This window comes from Glycine max, chromosome 9 (assembly GCF_000004515.6).
Source record: "Glycine max cultivar Williams 82 chromosome 9, Glycine_max_v4.0, whole genome shotgun sequence".
NCBI lineage: Eukaryota > Viridiplantae > Streptophyta > Magnoliopsida > Fabales > Fabaceae > Glycine > Glycine max.
In genome coordinates, this window is record NC_038245.2 from 42,917,729 (window position 1) to 42,940,236 (window position 22,508).

Genomic DNA, 22,508 nt, shown 5'->3' on the forward strand with positions numbered 1-22,508 from the left:
GATAAACATACATACAAATATGAGTGAACATGACACTAATAACTGTTTACGAAGTGTAGCCATAAAAGTTGGTAGCACCTTCCCAATAAAATAGTAAGACGCGTGGAAATTTAGCCGACATTGATGATCTACGGAAGGACCGAGGGGAATAAAATATAAACAGTTTATTATTAAGGGTAAATAGTCATTTTGATCCCTGAATTGTGATAAATTGCAAAATAGTCCCTGAAAGTGCAATCTGTTAGTCACGTCAGTCCCTGCCGTGAATGGAGTAGTTAACACCGTCAATTTTTGCTGATGTGGCTCGTTAAATGCCACACAGACATGATTATGTGGATTTTTTATTTCTAATTTCGTTTATTTTAATGAAATGAGGGACCAAAACGAAAGTAAAAAACCCTCATATATTCTCCTCCTCTTCTTCTTCTTCTTTAACATAACCCTTAAACAGAACCTATGTCCTCTCCTCCTCCTCCTCCATATTTGCACTTCTAATCATCTCAATAGACCTCAAAAATCACACCATTTCGTTCTCTCTTACTATTAACAATGTCGCAGAGGAGCAATGCATCATCATCTCGAACAAGAGTTTCATCACAAGTTGTTCTTTTTTGTGGTTGTGGTAGAAGGGCTGTTAGGCATGTTGCTGGAACAAATATTAACAGAGGAAGGGCGTTTTTCACTTGTTCAATTAATAAGGTATGTCTATTTCACATTTATTGATTTAGGGTTTTGATTTCACATTGGGGGTTTTGATTTAGGGTTTCTATTTGGGGCTTTTCAGGATGAAGTTGGATATTGTGGGTACTTTATTTGGGTTGATCAATTGATTGAAGCACTTGGAGTTGATGATTCAGTTGGGACATTTTCCATGGAAAAAAGAAGACAATTTGGAAGAGAGGAAGATAAGACAATGTGGAAGGCTCAAGTTAACTCAAAGCTTGATTGTATGGGGATTGAAATGAAGATGTTTAGAACAATTGTCTATGGACTGTTCTTAATCCAATTGTTGTCAATGGTGGTGTTTGTATGTATTCACAAGTACTAGGAATATATATATTAAGTGTAATGATGTAATTTGAGTCTTAGTGTGTTCATGTTGTTATCTACTTGAATGCTTTTAATCAATTTGATGTAATGCTAATCTAAGGAATGTTATTTTGTTGTCTTAGTATGTTCATTTTGTTGCAAAATTGCATAAGATTCAGTTCTGCATAAGGGCATAATATGTCAAAAAACAATGTTGCATAACTGTATAATTGGTTCCAGAAAATTAATGCGTAACTGTCATTTTAGTCCCTAAAAGATATACGTTTATATTATTTTAGTCCCTGTAAGTTGTCACTTACTGTCAACTTAGTCCCTGAAAGTTACACGTGAAATCAAAATAGTCCCTGCAATTTAACCAGAATTTTACCAACCTCACCAGAAACTTAACCAGGAAATATAGTCCCTGCAGTTTAACCAAAATTTTACTAGAAATTTAACCAGAATATTTCAATACATAAATTGTTCAAAACATATGCATAATTGTTTTTTGATAAAAAAAACCTAAAACGTGACTTTTGATTATTTTTTAATTAAAAAAACATTATTTAAATAAATAAATGTTTAATGTCACTTTGGTCCCTCATTACGTGGCATGTCTATGTGGCACTAAACATGTCACATCAGCGAAAACTGACGAAGTTAACTACTCCATTCACGGCAGGGACTAACGTGACTAACAGATTGCACTTTCAGGGACTATTTTGCAATTTATCTCGATTCAGGGACCAAATTGATAGCGAGTTACACTTTCAGGGACCAAAATGACTATTTATCCTATTATTAAACATATTTGTGTGCTCGTATTTATATTATTTATATTGTATATAAATTAAAAGAAGAAAACACACACATTATTGTATATTTATTTTATTGTTGAAAAAATAATTTTTATATTTCTTTTAAAAAACACATTTTAAGTTTTTCAGAATAAAAGGAAGTAGTGAAATAGTTTGGGATTTTAAAAACAAAAATAAATGATAATATTTAAGTAATGGTGATTTATTTAAGAAAAAACTAAAAAAAATAGTGAGATAGTATGAAATCTTAAATTTAAAAAGATATTGCTCTTTCTAAATGATAATAGTTAATTTACTATGTTAATGCTTAAAAGGTCTTTAAAATCTACTTTATTCAATACAATCATTAACAAGTATGAATTTCATAATAATTATTTACAATAAAGAAGGAATAAAAGAAAAATTTTAAGAGATAACAAAAATTATAACTATCAAATTATGTGTATTAAACGGTAGTTAATGCAGACAAATCTAAGAGTAAGAAAATAAAGAAACAATACAAACAAAATTATATTTTAGAAAAACAAAATAATTTTTTAACAAAACCAAAACATATAAATTTAAAAACTTTTTAAACGCAACTTTTAAATTAAGTTTCAAAGCTGTCCTTTAAAAAGAAAAGTGATTTCAATTTTAGATGTTATTTGTTAACACAATGGTATAAATGAAAGAGTGAAGAGTAGTTAGTGAGTGATTATAACGTTAAGTGGTTTTAGTTTTAGCTGAGAGGATAAAATAATAGAATGAACATGTAAATCAAAATTTGTTCAAAATTTTGTATTCCTCATTTGTACATGACTTGTTTTATTTTTGGTTTAATCATGGGAAGATTGTTTAGTGTGTTTTTCAAGGATATAATGGTCTAGAAAAAGAAAGATCAAAAAGTGGTTAACAAAGACGGTGTATCCCGTTTATCTATTATAGATTATTTTCTACTCATAGCAACCAAGTAGTAATCAATAAGAAGTTTTATGTTTAATCATTGAGAAAGCAGAGCCTATGTTAAATTTTCTTTTCCTTTTAGATATAGGGTAGTTTGATTATTACATTATAGTTTATGTCAGGTTGAAGCATTAACATAGATTTTTTTTAGGATAAATGACTATTTTTATCCTTGAAAGAATGTTGCGTTGATAAATTCGTCCCTAAAAGATAAAAAAACAAAATTTAGTCTCTGAAAGTATAAAAAGTCAGACAAATTCATCTCACCGTTAACTTCCGTGTTAGGGAACTCGTCCATGTGACATGTACGAACGAAAATGTCACGAAATTGATGTTCACGTGGATATAGATACTAAAGTTATTGACAAATAAGTCCCTAATTTAACAATTTATTGACATTATCGTCCTTCAATTATACATTGACAAATATATCCATGAAATATATACCTAATTAGTTGACATTAGTAACCGGGTACATGCATCAATAACACATTAGACTTAGAACTTTCTGATTTTGTTATTGCAAATATTTATTATAATGTATTATAATTATAATTATATTTATAGTGTCAATTTATTACAGATGAATCAAGACTCAAGAGGAGACAAGACAAAGGTAGGTTCTCAAATAAAAAATTGAGTTTGTCAAATCTTAAATGATCATCCATAAGTAGAAGAAAACAAGCATAAGAGATCTAGCAACCATAACTATAATGTTTTATAGTTTTCATGCTCGGTCAATGACCACCTATATAATAGATGTCAAGGCAAAAAGTGACAGATTATACTTTCAGGGACATCAGTCTCATTTTTATTTTTTTTACGTTTATTATAAATTTATAGATTATCACTAACTACGAGGATAAACTATATATCATTTAATAATTATATAGCATGTGAACTCATTTTATATACTAACTAAGGCCAATTTTTATAGAAATTTAAAATAATAGTAATTATTGTTTTTTTAATTAATTTTTTAAATTTTTATGCTAGAAACTTATTGATTAATGTTTTATCATTAAATTATTCTAATATGTGCATATGTATGCCTGTGTGTGTTTGTTATCATCTATAACCCTATAACTTATAGTTTCACTTTTAAGTATTTATTTCCCTTACCAATTAATTATTAAAATATTAAAATTTTTTAACATAATTATTTTAGGATAAATTGTCATTTTTGTCCCTGAATATATAAATCGCTAATAAATTCATTCCTGAAAATTTAAAATTTAAAATTTCATCCCCAAAAGTGTAAAAAGTTTGATAATTTTATCTGACTATTAACTTTCGTCCGTTACCATTAATAAAATTATTACAAAATTGATTGCCAACGTAACCATGCTGAATAAATTGAACGAAAATATCAATAAGTTACCATTATTAGACCTAAATGTCAATAATTTTTTTGGAAAAAATGTCAGTAGTTTTTTTTTGGACGAAAATGTCAATAATTTTTATTTTAGACCAAAATGTTAGTACATTTCCATTGGACAAAAACAAACATGTTAGTAAATTATCATTATTGGACCAAAATGTTAGTAATTTTCTATTATATCCAGATGTAAGTAATGTTTTATTGGACGTAAATGTCAGTTATTAGATGTAAATGTCAATAATTTGTTAGAAACATCATACTAATATTTAGGTTAAACAAAAAATTATTGACATTTACATCTAATAGAAAATTACTGACATTTTGATACAATAGAAAATTCTTAACATTTTGGTCTAATAATGATAACTTATTGACATTTTTATTCAAAAGAAACGTACTGACATTTTGGTCCAAAATAAAAATTACTAATATTTTTGTCCTAAAAAATTACTAACATTTTCATCCAACAAAAAATTATTGACATTTAAGTCCAATAATGATAACTTATTGAATTTTTCGTCCAATCTATTCAATATGACTATGTTAGTAATCAATTTTGTGACAAATTCGTCCTTCTATGTCACGTAAGCTATTTTATTAACGGTAATAGACAAAAATTGGCGATTGGATAAATTTGTCATACTTTTTACACTTTTGGAGACTAAATTTTGAATTTTAATTTTTTAGAGACGAATTTGTCAGCGATTTACACATTCAGGGACAAAAATAACTATTTATCCATTATTTTATTGTGATGTACATTTATAGTTACATTCTCAATGAGCTTGAGGCAAATGTTCGGGTGTCCTTACTATCTATAGGGCCATGTTATAAGAATATATTCAAATTATGGAACAAGATTTTCTTTTCCATTATATTTTGTTTTAATTTATTCCATTTTCCTCACTATTGCAACAAATCCCTTTTACACCGATTCTAAAATGTATATTACATCGATTTTTGAAAAATGTTACTCATCATGATGTTAAATATAGGTGTATTCAATATCAATTTGAAATCAATGTTAATCCAAAAAATCAACATTGGTTGTTCTCAAATTCAATGTAGGATGTGACACATTTACATGAATCAAGGCATATCCTACATGAATTTATTTTGAACACCAATGTTGAAAGTTTCTCCTACTACATCATTTTTTGCTAGAATTGATGTAGAATATAGTTTTTTTTTCTCTTAAGAATATATTCTATTTTGTGTTCATTTCCCCATATTTATACTTATAATTATGTATTTTTTTTATACATCGTGACCTATATTCAGTCAGTTTCAGGTTCAATGTTAATTAATTATAATAATCAACATACAAAATATAAATTGAAATTAAAGTTCACAAGACTCAAAATTTTTTAACATAAAAAATCTTCAATACAAGGATGAAAATCACATATCAAGGCAAAAGAAACAACTCCACTATATTATGAAAAATAATACAACAAATTTTATCTCAAACCACATAGGCTATGCATACAAATGATCAAAATTAAATCAAGCTCAAAACTATAAAATAACAAGCATATAACATAGCTTGCACTAGACAAGACTATTGTCTTACAAATGATTTTACAAATTAAGCACCATGTATCTTTTTCTCAAGATATACAAAGTATTTTGAGAACTTTTACAACTTCAGGAAATTTATGAATACATAAAGCTTGATGGTATGAAAGAATGCTTCGTTCAAAAGTTAGTAACTTCAACTTTTCAACTCTTCTAGTATTTATAGGTTTCACAAGTGTTTGTTGTCTCTAAACAATCTTCAAATGCGTCTAATGTAGTATATGGAGAAGGTGTGTGTTGGGAGCACTAAATGCATGTCCTTTTCATACTAATAAACTATTATACTTATCTTCCTTGACCTACACTCCTACTATAGTTTTTAGTGGTCAAATCAACTTCAAATGTAGAACAAGTATGCTAATAAGAATGACATGTCTTTTTAGGTGAAGAAACTATTTAAACTTGATTGTTATCTTATTTTATTCATTTTAGACAAGTCATAGGAAGAATGTTTAAACATTCTTTATACAAAAGATCAAGAGATCATAATATTAACTTAGTCTTTTAATAACATTTAATGTTTGTTGGTTTTCATCTTATTTATTAAACACATGTACAATATTTTTTGTCCGTAAGTATATAAGATGTAACTCTTAAAACTTATTATTTATTAATAACAAATCAAAATTATTGATTATTATGATTCATCTTATAACTCACTAACTTTGTATTGAGACTTTTATTTGGAATGAAACAATATAAGACTATGACTTTTTTGCAGTAAAAAAAAAGATCTAAATTAAGTTTGACAAAATAAATACCTGAAAAAAAACACATTTATCTCATGTTAAAAAAATTTAATAGGTGACCAATTCCATTTGTTTTAAAATTTTTGAAGACTTAATCTGCTGAATTTTTTTAAGGATTAAAATTAAAATTTAGTTATTAATTTTTAATCTAAAAACACATTTAAACCATAATTTTTACAAGATTATTTTTAAATTAATGGTTAAAATGACATAGCACCTTAAGATGTGTTTGGTTTAGAGGAGAAAAACATGATAGATAAAAATAGAAAAAGAGAGAGAAATAAAATAGAAATAAAATGATATATTTTGTTGTTTAATTTAAAAGAAATATGTGACAAATAATATTTTTGCGTCAAAGAAAATTGATTTTTTTGCTAAAAAATATTTTTTTTCTCTAAAAATTAAAGAAAATAAAAATTTTTTATGTAAGAAATCAATTTTTTCATAATAAATTGATTTTTTTTTCACAAAAATCAATTTTGATTTTATCGCAACTGACATGAAAAAAAACTTTATTCTTTTCAAAATTGGACGAACCAAATGTAGCCTCCCGATTTTCGTGTTTGGTAACTTATTTTTCATTTTGTAACCAAACACAGCCTTAGAATTTGCGCTCTTACAATTTTTTATACAGAATTAGGGTTTATCAAATTTAACCCTTTTGCTTCTGCCATTGTTGAGTTTTCTTCTGCAATACGATTGAATTTCAATATAGGTAATGCTGCATTACTTTCTTTCTTCTTATCTTTTCTTATTTTGTTTTTCATTTCAATTTGAACGCCTACAAAGAACTCGGAGAAATTAATTTCTTTTGTTGCTTTATGAATCTGCCTTGGCTGCCTGCAATGACGGATAAAAAACTAACCTTTGTTTAATCTGCTCTATGATTTTTTTTTTGGTGTGTGTGAAATTCTCCTTCTCCCTGTTTTTTAAATGTTTCTTCGTCTTTTTTTTTTTTTTTTGTTCTTGAAAATGGAGGGTGCGGGTTGTTCGGATAAGGGTTTCTTCAAATTTTTTTTTGTGACCTCTTATTTGTCTTCAATTTTTGTAAAGGGTTGGTGTAGAAGGTTGTTCTGTGTTCTCGTGCGTGGTTAAATTTTGGAGATGAGTGATGCAAAAGAGAATGATGAAGCAGGGCAGAATGTACCCTTGACTGTGGAGGAAACTCAGGAGTTAGTTGAAGCACAGGTTCAACTAGAAGATTTGGCTGCTCCTGTGTCCAAAGGGGATACTTCAAATCATGTTGAAAACGGGAAGGAAGAGGTAGTGGCACCTGTGGAGGATAAAATTGTGAAACCAGAAGCAGATTCGGAGTGCATTCCACAAAAAGATGTTCTAAATAGTGAAAATACTCTTCAGCCAGTCCCCGTAATGGACAATGCTCAAGTTTTAAATAAAACAGAAGGTGAATATGCTTCAGATGTGAAGAGCAAAGCTGAAGAAACTCCGCAGTGTGATAAGAGAATCGAGAATGATGCTAATGTTTGTCAAATCAACATGGATACTGCTGAAACGACTGTGGCGGTGAATCCCAAAGCTTTTGAAGTGGCTGATAGTAAAACTTGCCTTAATGGTGACTCCAACTCCATATGCCCCAGTCATAATGAGCCTAATACACCACATGCAATTCCTACTGAAATCAATAGTGGATTAGACAATGAGAATAGGGATAATGAAAAGCAGGCTGTTGTTGCACATGCAGATAATGGACATTCGATCTCAAAGAACTTGTACTTTTTGGACCCTGATGATTCATATAATGGTAATGAGTCAGGAACAGAAGAGGAGCAATCAGCTTTTATGAAGGAGCTTGAAAATTTCTTTAGGGAGAGGAGCATGGAATTCAAACCACCCAAGTTCTATAAAGAGGAGCTTAATTGCCTTAAGTGAGTTATACCTGTTTGTTAAGTTTTCTTCTATGTTTAAATATGGAACAAATACACCAAACTCTGAAATAATCACTTCATCCTAATACTTAATTGGCTGGATATAAGGTTATGGAGATCTGTACACAGATTGGGCGGCTATGACAAGGTATTCTTTTTCCATTCTTCTTTTGCTAAAACACTAATACAAATTTATGTAATCAATTTGCTGACCACAAGTAAAGATATTGATCAGAGGCCCTTAAAAATTCCAAATAGTGGTTCCTGGTTTGGCTCTTTGACACCATCCATATGTTTCATTGTTCTTCACTTTTGTGGACAGTAAAAATGGACCAATTTTAGGCTTTTTAGCCAATGCAAGTAAAATAAACAATTACACTCTCAAACACACAGGAGCAGAGAGATTTAAACTTTTATTAGGCATTTAACATGATTTAATCTTGCATCAGTTTGTGAGATATTATGCTATCAAATAACAATGTATTTAAGCTTGATATGTTTATTATGAAAATGAAAATTAAAACTAATTAAAAAGAAATTTACATGTGATGGGAGATACAACATCTAGAGATCAAGGATTTCAAAGCATCCTGCATTCCCATGACAATGGCATTCCAGAAATTAGCATTCAAGATAGCAGGGTATCTGAGGTGGTTTTGGTTTGTAAAAATATAGTTTCCGTTTTCGCTATTAGTTACGAAAAAAGCCATCCTGTTTTCACTTCATTCCAATAGTTCAAATTTTTGTATGGTAAATGATGAAAACAACACTTCTTGATAGTATTTTTGTATTAGTGAAAATAGAAACATAAAACATTTCCAAAGACCAAAGGCACCCTTAAATACTGTCATGAAGATACCTACCTGCGAAATGCTCTCTTAACAATCCTGAAATCTATTTTATTTGATTAAAATTATTTTTGACTTGGAAGTAAATGAATAATTGGTCATGATTTGTAACGTCGCCTGTCACTTATAAGTTGCATCTGCACTATTGAATATGCTTTCAATGCTTAAAAAAATATCTTGAGTCAAACTAACATCAATTACACTAAGCTCCAAGTTTTAGTTCACATCAGTTGTTTTCATTGTTGCCAATTGCCATGATAATATGCCTAACTGGGGTTATATATATAATAGGTTACCTCATATAAATTGTGGCGGCAAGTGGGAGAGTCTTTCAAACCTCCAAAGTAAGGAATAACGTACAGTTTCTTGTCTTGATCTTCTTTGTGACTGAAAATGAAAAATTACCTTATATTAGTTTGTTGCATCTTTTTTGCTTAGTTTCTGTTTAAGTGTTATTGAATGTTAAATTTGTTGTGTGCTCTATCTATTTTTTAAGGATGCTGTTCAAGAATCATATCCTGTATTGGAAAAGGTGTTGAGACTTGAGAGAAATTGAATTGCCCATCTGAGTTCTAATTGTTGATGGAAAACAAACTGACATGGATGTTTCTATTTAGTTATGCATGCTTGATGTGTTTTCATATTGATTGGAAATCATAATGTTGGAGCACTTTTCTATTTCATTATTGAGATATGGATTTCTTTTACTCTTTAAACATTTTCACAACATGTTTTTTAGTTGTTCTTTACATTATTATGTTTTTTTGGGGGACATGCATATGGGTGATCTATTTGGATAACTTAGGTTATTTACTTGTTAAAGTAATGCTCTCTGTTCTCAAATTTTACAGGACATGCACAACAGTTTCATGGACTTTTCGGGTTTTTTATGAGAAGGTGATTCTAGATTAATAAGGTGTACATTAGTCTTCAGCTCTTTTGCTTCTTTTAAAAAATTATTTGACAAATGTTTTCAAGATATCCATGTTTGCTCAATATTCCTGTAAGCATATAAGTTAGTAGACCTTTTCCTTTGGACACAAAAATGTAATGCTGATCTAGATGATGTGCATGTGTCCAAAATTTTTTTGTCAAATATTTTACATCATACTTTTCCTGATCGGTATGAATTGATTACTACAGCTATATTGTGTTCAGTGCAAAACAGAACATTGGTTGCTGCTTTACAAATCTGCTAGGAAACCATAGTGTTATCACCAAACTTCCTTCATAGTTCTGCAAAGAGAAGTTAAATTATTCTAATTTATGCTAGATTTTCCGGAGGCTATCGCTTTCTGTTATCATAGGATCATAGGAATGGAATTTTTGGCATGTATATGAAGAGGTTGGAATTGTTAACTTTTTAATGTTCAATGACATATGGGCTTATTTAATTGGCATTTGACCTATTTGAGAAGTGTCAGAAAACAATTTCAAATATTGTGTAGAACTATAAACTTTGTTATCTTCAAAATCTATTTCACTATTGCTGTTTTTTATATGCTACTTCAGGCACTTCTTGACTATGAAAGGCATACAACAAAAGGTGGTGAGCTGAATGTGCCTATTACTCCTCATGCTGAGCCAATAAATATTGAAAATCAGGTAACATTTAATTGTGTGTATAATGTTTCACGAGCAATTATATAATGACTTACTGGGTCAATTTTTTCTTTGATGACTTTATGAACTTCTGACTAGACCGCTGAAATAAGAAATGGACCTGTTGGAAAACCACATTTGGCATCCCCATTTTACTATTTAACATGCTACTGGCTATATATACTGTAATGGGAAGAAATTCTCATGCATATTCTTTGGAAGTTATTTGTCTTGTTTTATGGTCTCTTTGAGTTCAAATAGCAGGGCATGCCTTTATTAGTAGTTTTAGTAGCTGATTTGTGTCACAAGGATCAGTTGAAGATTGTTCTGAAATGAAGTAACATTATTATCTTGTAGTCTCTGCCTTAACAAAATTAAATTATATGCTGAGGTCCTCTCCCCGCCAAAAAGTGTTCATTTATGCCTCTAGTCATGTCTATGTTAGCAGATTCCCTGATTAAAAGGGTATAGAATAGATAGAATAAGGTTAATAGCCTAATAGGGGAGTAGGACCCCCAATAATGCTGATAATGAAATAGCTACTTGTATTCAGTAATAAAAGAAGGGGATAGGGGAAGGGTGTTAGAGTTGGGAGAAGGGAATTGGAAGGGAGAGAACTTGGTCTGTCAGTTTCAACTAACTGGCTGAAGGAGGGAGAGAAATCCTCCGTGCTGCACTAGTGTTCTTGATCTTTGTTCTATAGCTCATTGTTACTAGTTCAGAGATTGATTGTTTGCAGTGAAGATTAATCAGTTGTTCTCATACTCTGGTCCAGCTCTACCAATCTATTTCCAATTTCTATTTTCCCCCACTCCAAAACCAGGGTACTTCTAAGCGTAGAATAGTAATGAGGGGATGTTGGGTTTAAGGCATCATTAACTGAGTCATTTTTTTTGTGAAAATTTCTTGAATAATATTTGAAAATGATGTAAAATTGTATCTTGCGCAAGGCACTAAATTTACTCCTTTAGTTACATATACAGTAGGCTTTGCAAGTGGAACTATGCATGTCATAAGTAGTAGTACAACTGTGATTGCTATATTGCTATACTTTGTGTCTTACCATCCCTCTTGCCTGTTCAGTGTGTCCAGGGTTCAGCATCATTGGGTAGGGCGCGGAGAGATGCTGCAGCAAGGGCTATGCAGGGTTGGCACTCACAACGTCTCCTTAGCAATGGTGAATTTAGTGATCCTATTATTAAGGTCTGGTTAAATTGTGAGAGTGATTAATGTTCTCCTTAATTTTTCTTTTACATGCACATAATTGTTTTTTACTTTGTTTTTCATAGGATAGGAACTCTTTGTCTACACAAAAGCGTGAAAAGCAGCTTAAAAACATCAGTATGGTCCTTCATCATATTGCTATTATTTTTAACTATAAAGTGCTGCATGATTCTAAAGACTCTCCCCTCTTATTGGCTCAGATTTACTTAAACGCAAGAAATCATCAGACACAGTTAATGCTGTCAAAGTGGCACACAGCCAACCATCTAGACCACAGTTAAGGCATATGTCACATTATTTCTCTTTTCTAGACCACAGTTAAGGCATATGTCACATTATTTCTCTTTTCATCATGAGTGCTGCATGTTGTACTTAATTTCTTTATCTATTGTATAGTTGTCAACCCATGAAATGTGTTATTAATTTATACCCTTGATGGAAGTGTTACTTTGGCATTTTGGTTCATTTGCTGACTTGCCTGCCTCTGTTGGTATGTGTGGTTGGGCTAGATCGGACACATATGTGGTTGACATTGGACCTCCTGCTGATTGGGTAAAAGTCAATGTGCAAAAAACTGTAAGTTTATCTTGGTTTAAGATAGAAAATAATCTGTGTAATAATGTAATTTACTCATCCAAAGTTTTATGTACAGAAAGATTGTTTTGAGGTCTATGCTTTAGTTCCTGGCCTTCTGCGGGAAGAGGTAATAAGCTGAGTTATGCTTTTTCTCTGTAATAATTCTGTACTTTTGTTGAAACTTTTTCATGGTAAAATGGCAAGCATACTAATATTGTCATCCTCCTTTTCATATAAGGGTTAAATAGGTTTTTTGGTCCTTAAATTTTTTGCAAATTTCACTTTTAGTTCCTAAACAATTTTTTTAGCATTTTTGGTCCTATACTTTTTCTCTATTAATAGTTTTAGTCTCTATTGTCAAGTATCAATGTTAAACAACTTTGTAGTCATGCTATCACAGAGTCTTTCAGGGCAGTCACATGTATATTTTTTTAGTAAACTGTTTTTAATCCTTCATCTATTCAGACCAGTTAATAAGACATTAAACACAGTTTACAAAAATAAATAAATTACATGTCATTGCCTTGTCAAACTCCTTGATGATGTGGCAAGTCATTAGGCTACTAATGTGTCTGCTACATCATTAGTTAGCATTGCTACTTGACATCAAGGATTAAAACTGTTAATAGAGAAAAGGTATAGTGACCAAAAACATTAAAATTTTTGTCTGTGGACTAAATTGAAATTTGCAAAAGTTTATAAGACCAAAAAAATAATTGACCGTAACTATAATGAACTTAATGCATGCAAAAATGGCAATGCCCTTGCAACAAAATATTGCATAATGAGGGCTTCGACAGTTCATGAGCTACATACCTGCCCATGAACAATGGAAATTTTCTAGCTGCTGGCTCTGCTATTTTTTCTTTTCTTTTTTTTTTAAAAAAATATATAACTATTTTCTTTTTGTTTTTTTTTTTTTTTTTTCAAATTAAGGATTGTAGAAATTAGATGTTTTTGGCATATGGGGTTCAGGGTTAACCTCTCCAGTAAAGTGCTTTCACTGACCCATTTTACATTTTCTTTGTAGTATTTATTGTTTGTAAGGTCTGTTGTGTAACTTCCCTTTTATTAACTTAGCTTTTAATGCAAGAAGCTATGAATTTAAAAGTATAATTTACCAAACTGCAATTGAATAAAGGATAATGTATTTACTTTATGAAATCAGGTGCGTGTTCAATCAGACCCAGCTGGACGCTTGGTCATAAGTGGAGAGCCCGAGAATTCTGACAATCCATGGGGGGTGACACCTTTCAAGAAGGTAGATTCTTTTTCTGTTTCAAAATCTGTTGTTTCAGTCTTCAACTTGATAACTTAATTCGCTTACAATATTTTTGTATCTATGGTCTATACTTTGCTGCGATTTTATTCTTCCCACAAAAGTACCACTTTATTAAACAATCATTCATGTGTTTGTTTTTCTCATAATACTTGTGACCGCCTTGAGTGAAGCTACCACTTTTATAATAAGTTGTTAGTGTTATTAACAATAAATAGCTTGTGCAGTCCATTTTTTTAATCACCGTAATTAGAGTCTTTGATTTTCCGGTGAAATCCAAGGTATCCTCGCGAGCTTCTGTCCTTTGGACGAACAACAGGATATTAATTCTTGATCTGAGATTTTATCACATTAAATTACTTGAAACACTTTGCCCCTCATTGAAGATGTATTGTGTTGGAATTTAACTCAAGTCTTCTACAAAATCAACCTGGGCGATCAACTGAGCTACGCTCTACTGTGCTGTCCATATTTAAACAGTCATGTTGGCACATTTTTTAATTCTTCTTTTTCTATTTTTTAATCCAGGTTGTCAGCTTGCCTTCAAGAATTGATACTCAGCAGACGTCGGCTGTGGTGACCTTGCATGGACAATTGTTTGTTCGAGTTCCATTTGAGAGCAATCAGAATAGAGAAGGCTGATAGATTCATGACGAACTAATTTACCATGGTTTATAGGATAGTTGACCCCTAAGCCAAATTCATGCCGTATTCTATTAACTCTGAATTATGTTAATAATTTTTTATTTAAATTTTTCACCTGATGTTCTCCTGTCAAAAGCTTTACAATTTTAACCATTGTTGAAAATCACACCTTAGTATAGTGGCAACGTTGGTTGTTATACTATTATTTAAACCCCATGCTACCAAAACTAATCTTTCCCCAAAATAAAATAAAATAAAAAGTATTCAGAAGCACGGTAACATGAACTTTCTATGTATGGACAGAGCTACGCGCGGTACGAAAGTTTTTTTTTATTTTTTTTCTTCTTTCCTATTATACTCTTTTCTTCTCCTTCCTTTCTGTCTTTATTCTTTTTTTCCTCGTTTTAACTCATCAACACACCATACCAGGTCTCAAATTGCTAACACACTGCTGCAGATCACCATAAAAAACTATGGTTTTCACTCACCAACACTCTTCTTCCCTCCGTTCTTTACTCTCATCGCTTCAAAGCTCTGCCATCTCCACCATTGCCAAAGATTAACACTTTATCATACTTGGAGGTAGCAACACCACCTCCAAGGTTGCTCTGCCGTGAGTCCTGACTGTGGTCCCTCGCATAGTGGTGCGTTCACTCTCCTGCGATAGTGAGGTCGAGATCGTGCTCCACTACCTCCGCAACACGGAGCCCACTCTTCTCCCATTTGATTGACATTCACCAACCCTAACCTTTGGCAATTTCTACACTCCCTTCCTTGCCCTAACCTGCAGCCTATTGTATCAGCAACTCGCCTACAAAGCTGACACCCTAGACTCCTTCCTATGTATGGTTCTAACTAATTTTTAGCTTAAAGCATATTTTAACATTTTTTTTGTTTTAAAAAAATGTTGAAGTTAAAATTTGATAATTTTTAATTTGGCTTAAATATGTTTTAGATTGATGATAGACCAACGAATTTTGTTTTGAATCTTTAGAAAAAAAAATTTGTTGAGTCTCTAACACACATTTTAACAATTGACATGCTGAATTATTATTTTTGTAATTTTTTTATGAACTAGAACTTGAATTTGGACTAACCAATATTATTTTTGCTTAAATTTTATATTACATGTATATGTTTTTAATATTATGTTTAAATTATTTAATAATAAATTTTTACTATAATTGTAATAATTGTTTTAATTAATTTTTTATTGATTTATTATTGGTAACCTTATACATTAATAAAGTGCAAGTCATAGGTGCAGTTATAGGTGTAATGTAGTCAATGAATACAAAAATAAGAATTAAAATTACTACTCGCACGGATATAACACCATGTACAAATATTATTTTTAACCACGAATATGAAAACAAATACTATAAGACCCTACCTTAGTCGCCCAATTAGAATTGCTTTCCTTGCAAACATGAATAATTTCCCTAATTGGTAATTACTAACATAAATTTGGATATAAACGACCAAAAACAAATTCTAAATTGCCACAAGAACTGGTAGTCTGGTACCAAGGAAAACTAACTAAAAACATGCACTGAATTGAGAACCAACAGGTTTCTGTAACTCTTAATTTTACAATTGTTACAGAGATCAGTTTAGAATATTGTCATAACTGAACTATCCAGTAGCTACTTTAGGATCAATTGATTTCACAAACTTAATAAATCGGATAATATAATAAATAATTAATGTTATTGATAAAAGCTGTATTTCAAAAAATAACAATACAATTTTACAAATCTGACCAATCATTTTCCTCTCACAAAAAATCCTCAGGAAGTTACCATGGAGGCCAAATCCAATTCTTCATCGGAGTCTATCACCTCTTTGTAATCATAATAGGGATTCACCTGCCCCACAGAACAAGAAAATGCAATTACCAACTTTATACAAATTTCATTATAAGAAGCAGAAGATATCATGTAATTTAAACCCATTAATTCAAAGAGTCCCTAATACCCTCAATGTCCAGAAAAATCATTAGACATATAGACGATCATATATTCATTGATATTCAGATGAGTAAGATTTATTTACCTTCGGCCTTGGAGTAACTGCTGAAAATCCATGAAATATAGGATTTTCAAAATTCGGTGGTTGAAGGACAACATAGGCGCCTTTGTTGTTATACCTCTCCTGTGTTGCCTGAAGGGAAAAACGGTTCTAAGGATAAACAAATTCCAACATTTAACAAAGAAAGTTGTTAATATTCAGTTCACATTCAAAGCAAAGCCTCTCTCAACTGGTCTGCATTCCAGATCATAGTCATTACATATACCATTATTGCTTCTGACAGTGAATTAAAGCAAAAGTACTAAATCCCAAAAAAGAGATTATCATAGTTGATGATACATTGTTCATTAAAGGTCTAAATCTATAGCTATTTTGTATATAATGGTGATTTATTGATTCATTTCTTAATTTCTGTGTTTATTTCATTGTAAAGTTATGTAGGTAACTCGTACAAAGGAAAAAGTAAAGTTATGCAAATCAATACATTTTCAAGGACATAATGAGAGGCTTCATTCAGTGTTGCAACAAAGAAATGAAATGAGAGAAGTCCTCGAATAGATCAAAGTTGCAATTTTCCTATCCCTTTGGAATAGTATCCTCATAAATGAGTATCTCCTCAAAGTCCTCCAACATGCAACTGCCGCACAAGGGATCCAACACAATTTTGTCCTTCTATGCATCTACATCTCCCCAACAGCTCATTGTCGGTCACAAACTTGAACTACATTTTCCTCACCAATCTCTTCAACGACTTCATCAGGCATCTTAAAGACTTTCACGCTGTTTTTTCAAATTTTAGAGGTACCAATAGACCTCAAAAACACCATTCCTTTAGGGCTATTTCCCAAGAAGTTCAATATTGTCCTCTTGTCAATCCATTCATTAGTCATTATGGTGCACCTGACTTTCTTGCATTGTCAACCCTATTTCTTTCTTCAAATACTTAACTCTAATCTTGTGATAGGACACTGGCATAAATCCTTGGCCATGTTTAGCAATTAATTCACACATAATAGGGAATTCTTCACCTCTTGCCACATTGAAAGGTATGGCATCATTGGAGAAAAATCTCACAATTGCTAAACAAGTTTCCTCTCTTATATTCCTCTTATACAAGATATTGATTGTGGTTTGGGTGCTCATACCCTTAATTCTGCAAATGTTTCCAGACTTCTCAACATCAACCACTTCATTACTCTTTTTTTCTTTTCTCACTAGTTTCAAGATTCCTGTTATGTTGAACTTTATCTTTTGTTCAGTTTTGCTTTCACACCTTAGACAATGTCCCACACTTCCTTCCTTACATCATCAATAACAGTTTTGCAAGGTTCAACATCCTTGTTTGTTTGAAATAAGTGACGCTTCAACTTATAAGCACCTCCTTTTACTACCTTCGGACAATATTTGCATTGAATCCTTCTAGTTTCTTCAACTGAAATCCCATGTTTCCATGCCACATCACTCGTGTTTCCAGGAGCATTCCTTGGCAATCTAAAAGACACTAGTTGCAGAACTAGTACCAGAGCTAGCAGTGCCAGCATAAGCCAAGTTTGAACTAACAGCATGGCAATCACCACTAGCTTATGAAGCAATTTTTAGTGCAGAAACAACAGAGAGACTGAAGCAAACTTAGGCACGCGTGTGGCAGAATAAACAAGGCAGGGAGAGTATGGGATAGAGGCAGAACAGCAAAACAAAGGAGATGTGAGGAGAGATAAGAGGCAGATGTACAAGGAAGAACCACAGAACAGAATGAAGTGGGTGAGAGAAGAGGCAGTGAAGTTAGATACAAGAACCAGAAGAGAGACACAACTGAAATGAACTAAACTAAAATAAAACATTCTTGTCGAGGGTTTTTCAGGAACCAGGTAAAAAATGAGTCCCCCATGGATTTTCAGGTTTAGGCATAAAAATGGATTAACATGATACATGGTGGGATCAAACAATCTTGCTCATTCTAAAAAAAACATGTTCCAGCCAGACATCAGGATTGCCAATCACAGATTAGAATCATTAGATCATCCAGCCATACTATCTTATGAGTTGACATGCAATTTTAACTACATGGTAGTGGTCACCTGTTTTCCTGTAAGAGCCAACATACATTTTCTAGATAGCTGCAATATTCAGGTTAACATATGAATGACAAAGGAATGCAATGAAATATCAACAAAGCATTTCAAGAAATTTAAGGGTAACCTAGAGTATAAGGCTCCCAACAATGTGGGGTCTGGAGAGGGACAGATGTATGCACCCTTATCCCACAGACAAAAAGGTTGTTTCCACAACTAGAACCTGGGGTAACTAAGTCACAATGCAGCGAAAAGTTACCATCGTGCAAAGCCTCAGCTACAATGATTAATTGAATCATAGATGAGTTACATATTTATCATACTGATTCATACAAATAAAGTCAGCTTTTAAAAGGAGAATGGCTATTGACAAGTAATGTATGTTATTTTATATGTTTACCCACTCAACACATGAAGGATTCCTATCCCTTCACACACACACCCCTCCCCTGCCCAAAACAAAGATTTTATTTTCAACATCTGCAAAATCTGTGTAGACTTTCAGTATGTAACCAGTTAAAATGCCCTGGTACATAAGGAAAAGATTTGGAGTATAAACCATATGTGCAGCCAAGAGAACTATTAACAAACCTGAAATTGTGGGTAATCTGGAGCACTAAAAACAGTGACCAGCTTTCCAGAATCTACAACATGATCAATAGTGTAACCTTCATCCATTCCCTCAAGACCATCCCTTTTTTCCCTAGCATCAGGACCTTCGTGTGACCTGATGATCAACTGAAAATTAAAAATATATGTGACAATCCATATATCAGCAATAATTTTAAACAATAAAACACAGGATATTACAGAACCATGAGACAAAAACAGTAGGCAAGCATTTAGCCATGTAATTGATTAAACATTTATGGTTCAGAGTAACATGCACACCTGATTGCTCGTATTAACAAGCTAAATCATAATAAGTTAGACACTATGTAAAGCTTGGATCGTGAAGCAAATATGTGGACATGGAACACAATGAAAATCTAAACCAATAAGGACAAAGAATTATACAAATAACAAAAATAAGTGATGTATATAAGTACAAAAAAATTAACACATACAACAATACAACTCTATTTCACTTGTGCTTATGTTTATAATAAATTTACAATTAATGAAAACTATCTACTAATTTAATCTAAAAATTACTGTTTAAAGGTAGTTTCAATGTCAAATACCAAAGAATGGAATACATGTGAGACACAAACAGAATTTGCTTTCTTTAATGTTAGTACTTCAAAGCTTTGATACTTTTCTACCATGATCAACTTAGCTTTAGCAATAAGTCAATAACATAACACATAAAACTTGGTAACCTGTTACATACTTATGTGTCCAGTTGGTTTACACTGATTAAAAAAAACTGATGGAGAATAAAGGTGCATTCTTTATGTTCTTTATGAAGCTGACTCTTAAATGTGTATTGGTAGAGTGTTCGATATTTTAGCTACTTATGAGTAGTTATTCTATAGATTTTATATGTTAACTTAGCCTAGAATTGATATATTCCACCAAGACAATCAAACACATCACCATAACATTAAAAGTAACTTATTTTATTACCTTTAGTTGGTATTTCTTCAAAAATTCTTCAGTACAATCAGGACCCCACATCAAGCCAATGCCTCTTTCTTTGTTTGGAGCAAGACCAGGATTTTTTGATGGATCGGACCACAAAACATCACCAGGAATCAAATTTGGGCCTTCCCAAGGAGGATCCAGAACTGATCGCCGAGCCTTAGACAATTCTTCCAAGGAACCAAGAGAGAGAATTTTGCTCTCATGATTAACATTAATCTTACGGTTCTTCTTTCCTTTAAACCTCTTTGATGGCGTCACAGTTACACTGCGGAAAAGTCCTCCATGAGCTGTGTATACACACCCTGCTATTATAGAAGCCAAAGGAAGACCTTCAAAGCACCCCAAACATTTCCGGTACACATGCTTACCTTTATCGCCATACTTTACCATTACTTCTTTCTCAAAACCATAAACTGATGTACAGTATTTTGATTCGTGATTCCCTCGTAGCAAATATATGTTATGTGGCATGAATACCTGACACAAAACAATTATAGTACTATAAATATCATAAAAAGTATAAAAACATATTACCCCATTCCTCAATGATCCTATTTCGGGCAATTAAATCTTTCAATAACAACAAAAGCCTCATCCCACTAGATTAAGCTGGCCACATCCTTAGTTAGACAGATTAGTATAAAAAATTAAGACCATAAAAAACAGTAGCATACTAGCATCTATCTGTATGAACTGCAAAACAAAGTTTAGCGCATGATTTACATCAAATTAAACTCTGCATATTAACCATTTGAACTGTTATATTAATACCACAAAATACAATAGACACAAAAAGCTTTTGAACTGGATCAAGTGAGAACTTTTCATCGAAAGCAATAAAAACAGAAACCACAAAATCCAAACACTGAAGCTTCAATTTCATCAAAAAAACAAAAACAAACGAACTAGAATACGATTGAGAAGTCTGAAAATTCAACTTCCAAGCCATTCTTTCATAAAAAATAATGAGTTTAGTTTTCATACATTGCAAGCATGGTTTTAAATTGCATTCCACAACCGCAATCGCGGCTGCAATGTAAAGGTTTTTCGACTTACTGCAAATGCATCATGACCACAATTGTGGCCGCATCATCTGCATTTGCCCACAATTTCCCACAATGTCAAGATTGCAACAAAATCACAACCACAACCACAATTTAAAACCATGATTGTCAGTGCAAAGATCTTTTCATTGTTAATCAATATGAAATCATCCTTGTGAATTGTGATGACTTTAAAAGTGATTATTTTAAAAGTCACATACACTATCAGTACATTTAAATTAAATCGAATAATAAAACAAATATAATTCACATTATTTACATATTTCAGCAAAAAAACAAAACAAAAGATTCGGACTATCTCATTTTTTTTTTTAAAAAAAAAAGCTGAACCAGGAGTATGGCAGCCAGAGACTAATCCCTCAAGGCACTCCACAAAGTATAGCACATTTGACCATTTGAACAGTTAAAAGTACATCAAAAACATAAAATCCAACACAAATAAAACGCTTTTAAACTAAATCAAGTGAGAATAATACTTATAATGATTCCTCCCCCAAACAAACACTTAAAATAAAAAAGTTAAAAGTGTAACAACGATTTACCTTCCAAGCCAACAAGAGCAAGAAGGTTTCAAGCCCCCACGCTCCCCGATCCACGTAATCCCCATTGAAGACAAAGATGCGATCCCGCGAGGGGAACCCGGCATCTTGGAGGAGGAAGAGCAGATCATGCAGTTGGCCGTGAACATCGCCGACGACGACAACAGAGGAGGCAGCGGAGGGAGTGTTATCATCATCGGAGCTAGGGCGGAAGGGGTCTACGGTGACGCAATTGGGCTCCTTGTGGAGCATCTTGGAGGCGACGAGGATGAGCGAATCGAAGACTCCGACGGGGAGAACCGAAGGGAGCTCCGAGGGTGGGACGTTCCGAGAGGACCAATCGAAGCACCGCATCAGGTTGTCCACCCAATCCATGCTGAGGTTCCCGTCTTCCGGCCACCATATTGGGACGCGCAGTTCTGGAGGTGGGGTTGGATGCGGCGGTGGTGGTGACGGTGGTTGTGGGGCTTCCTCTGCGGTGGGGGAGATGCCGTTGGTGGCTGCGGAATCCGGTGGCGGTGGTGGTACTGGTGCTGAATCAGCTTGAAGGGTCATGGTAGATGAACGGAGTTGGAGAAAGATTTTAATTGGTGATTCTCCTGTGTATATATAAGGGTGTTGCTAGGTGCACCCAGCATTATTGCTGGTGCACCCAGTA

The 22,508-nt window shown here is 32.6% G+C and overlaps 2 protein-coding genes across 3 annotated transcripts; one reads left to right on the top strand and one right to left on the bottom strand.

The window, feature by feature from the left end:
* The first annotated feature begins 7,051 nt into the window (after positions 1–7,051).
* On the top strand, positions 7,052–14,742 carry LOC100785730 (AT-rich interactive domain-containing protein 5). Of its 2 annotated transcripts, none has more exons than XM_006587479.3 (13): positions 7,052–7,212; positions 7,551–8,383; positions 8,492–8,531; positions 9,523–9,575; positions 10,083–10,128; positions 10,744–10,836; positions 11,917–12,036; positions 12,123–12,174; positions 12,258–12,333; positions 12,567–12,633; positions 12,710–12,760; positions 13,802–13,894; positions 14,441–14,742. In XM_006587479.3, the coding sequence occupies exons 2-13, from the start codon at positions 7,602–7,604 to the stop codon at positions 14,552–14,554; spliced, it is 1,587 nt and encodes a 528-aa protein (XP_006587542.1). In that variant the 5' UTR covers positions 7,052–7,212; positions 7,551–7,601; the 3' UTR covers positions 14,555–14,742. The 2 variants fall into 2 exon arrangements, with proteins under 2 accessions (XP_006587542.1, XP_006587543.1); XM_006587480.4 differs by having other exon boundaries at positions 7,057–7,212; positions 7,562–8,383.
* Positions 14,743–16,110: 1,368 nt separating this feature from the next.
* LOC100810695 (serine/threonine-protein phosphatase 7) lies at positions 16,111–22,437 on the bottom strand. Its single transcript, XM_003534177.5, has 5 exons — positions 21,854–22,437; positions 20,230–20,724; positions 19,252–19,398; positions 16,613–16,720; positions 16,111–16,425 (listed from the first exon to the last, which is right to left on the bottom strand). The coding sequence occupies exons 1-5, from the start codon at positions 22,403–22,405 to the stop codon at positions 16,348–16,350; spliced, it is 1,380 nt and encodes a 459-aa protein (XP_003534225.1). The 5' UTR covers positions 22,406–22,437; the 3' UTR covers positions 16,111–16,347.
* Between the last annotated feature and the right edge of the window lie 71 nt (positions 22,438–22,508).

What these genes read in the sequence shown, in the direction of transcription:
- LOC100785730 (XM_006587479.3), top strand. Translation starts at nt 7,602, where the DNA reads ATGAGTGATGCAAAAGAGAATGATGAAGCAGGGCAGAATGTACCCTTG. An exon ending in GATTGGGCGGCTATGACAAG is followed by an intron (nt 8,532 to 9,522) that starts GTATTCTTTTTC and finishes TATATATAATAG; the next exon opens with GTTACCTCATATAAATTGTG. An exon ending in CTGGCCTTCTGCGGGAAGAG is followed by an intron (nt 12,761 to 13,801) that starts GTAATAAGCTGA and finishes TTATGAAATCAG; the next exon opens with GTGCGTGTTCAATCAGACCC.
- LOC100810695 (XM_003534177.5), bottom strand. Translation starts at nt 22,405, where the DNA reads ATGACCCTTCAAGCTGATTCAGCACCAGTACCACCACCGCCACCGGAT. An exon ending in TGAAGAAATACCAACTAAAG is followed by an intron (nt 19,399 to 20,229) that starts GTAATAAAATAA and finishes TTTAATTTTCAG; the next exon opens with TTGATCATCAGGTCACACGA. An exon ending in CAGTTACTCCAAGGCCGAAG is followed by an intron (nt 16,426 to 16,612) that starts GTAAATAAATCT and finishes TCTGTGGGGCAG; the next exon opens with GTGAATCCCTATTATGATTA.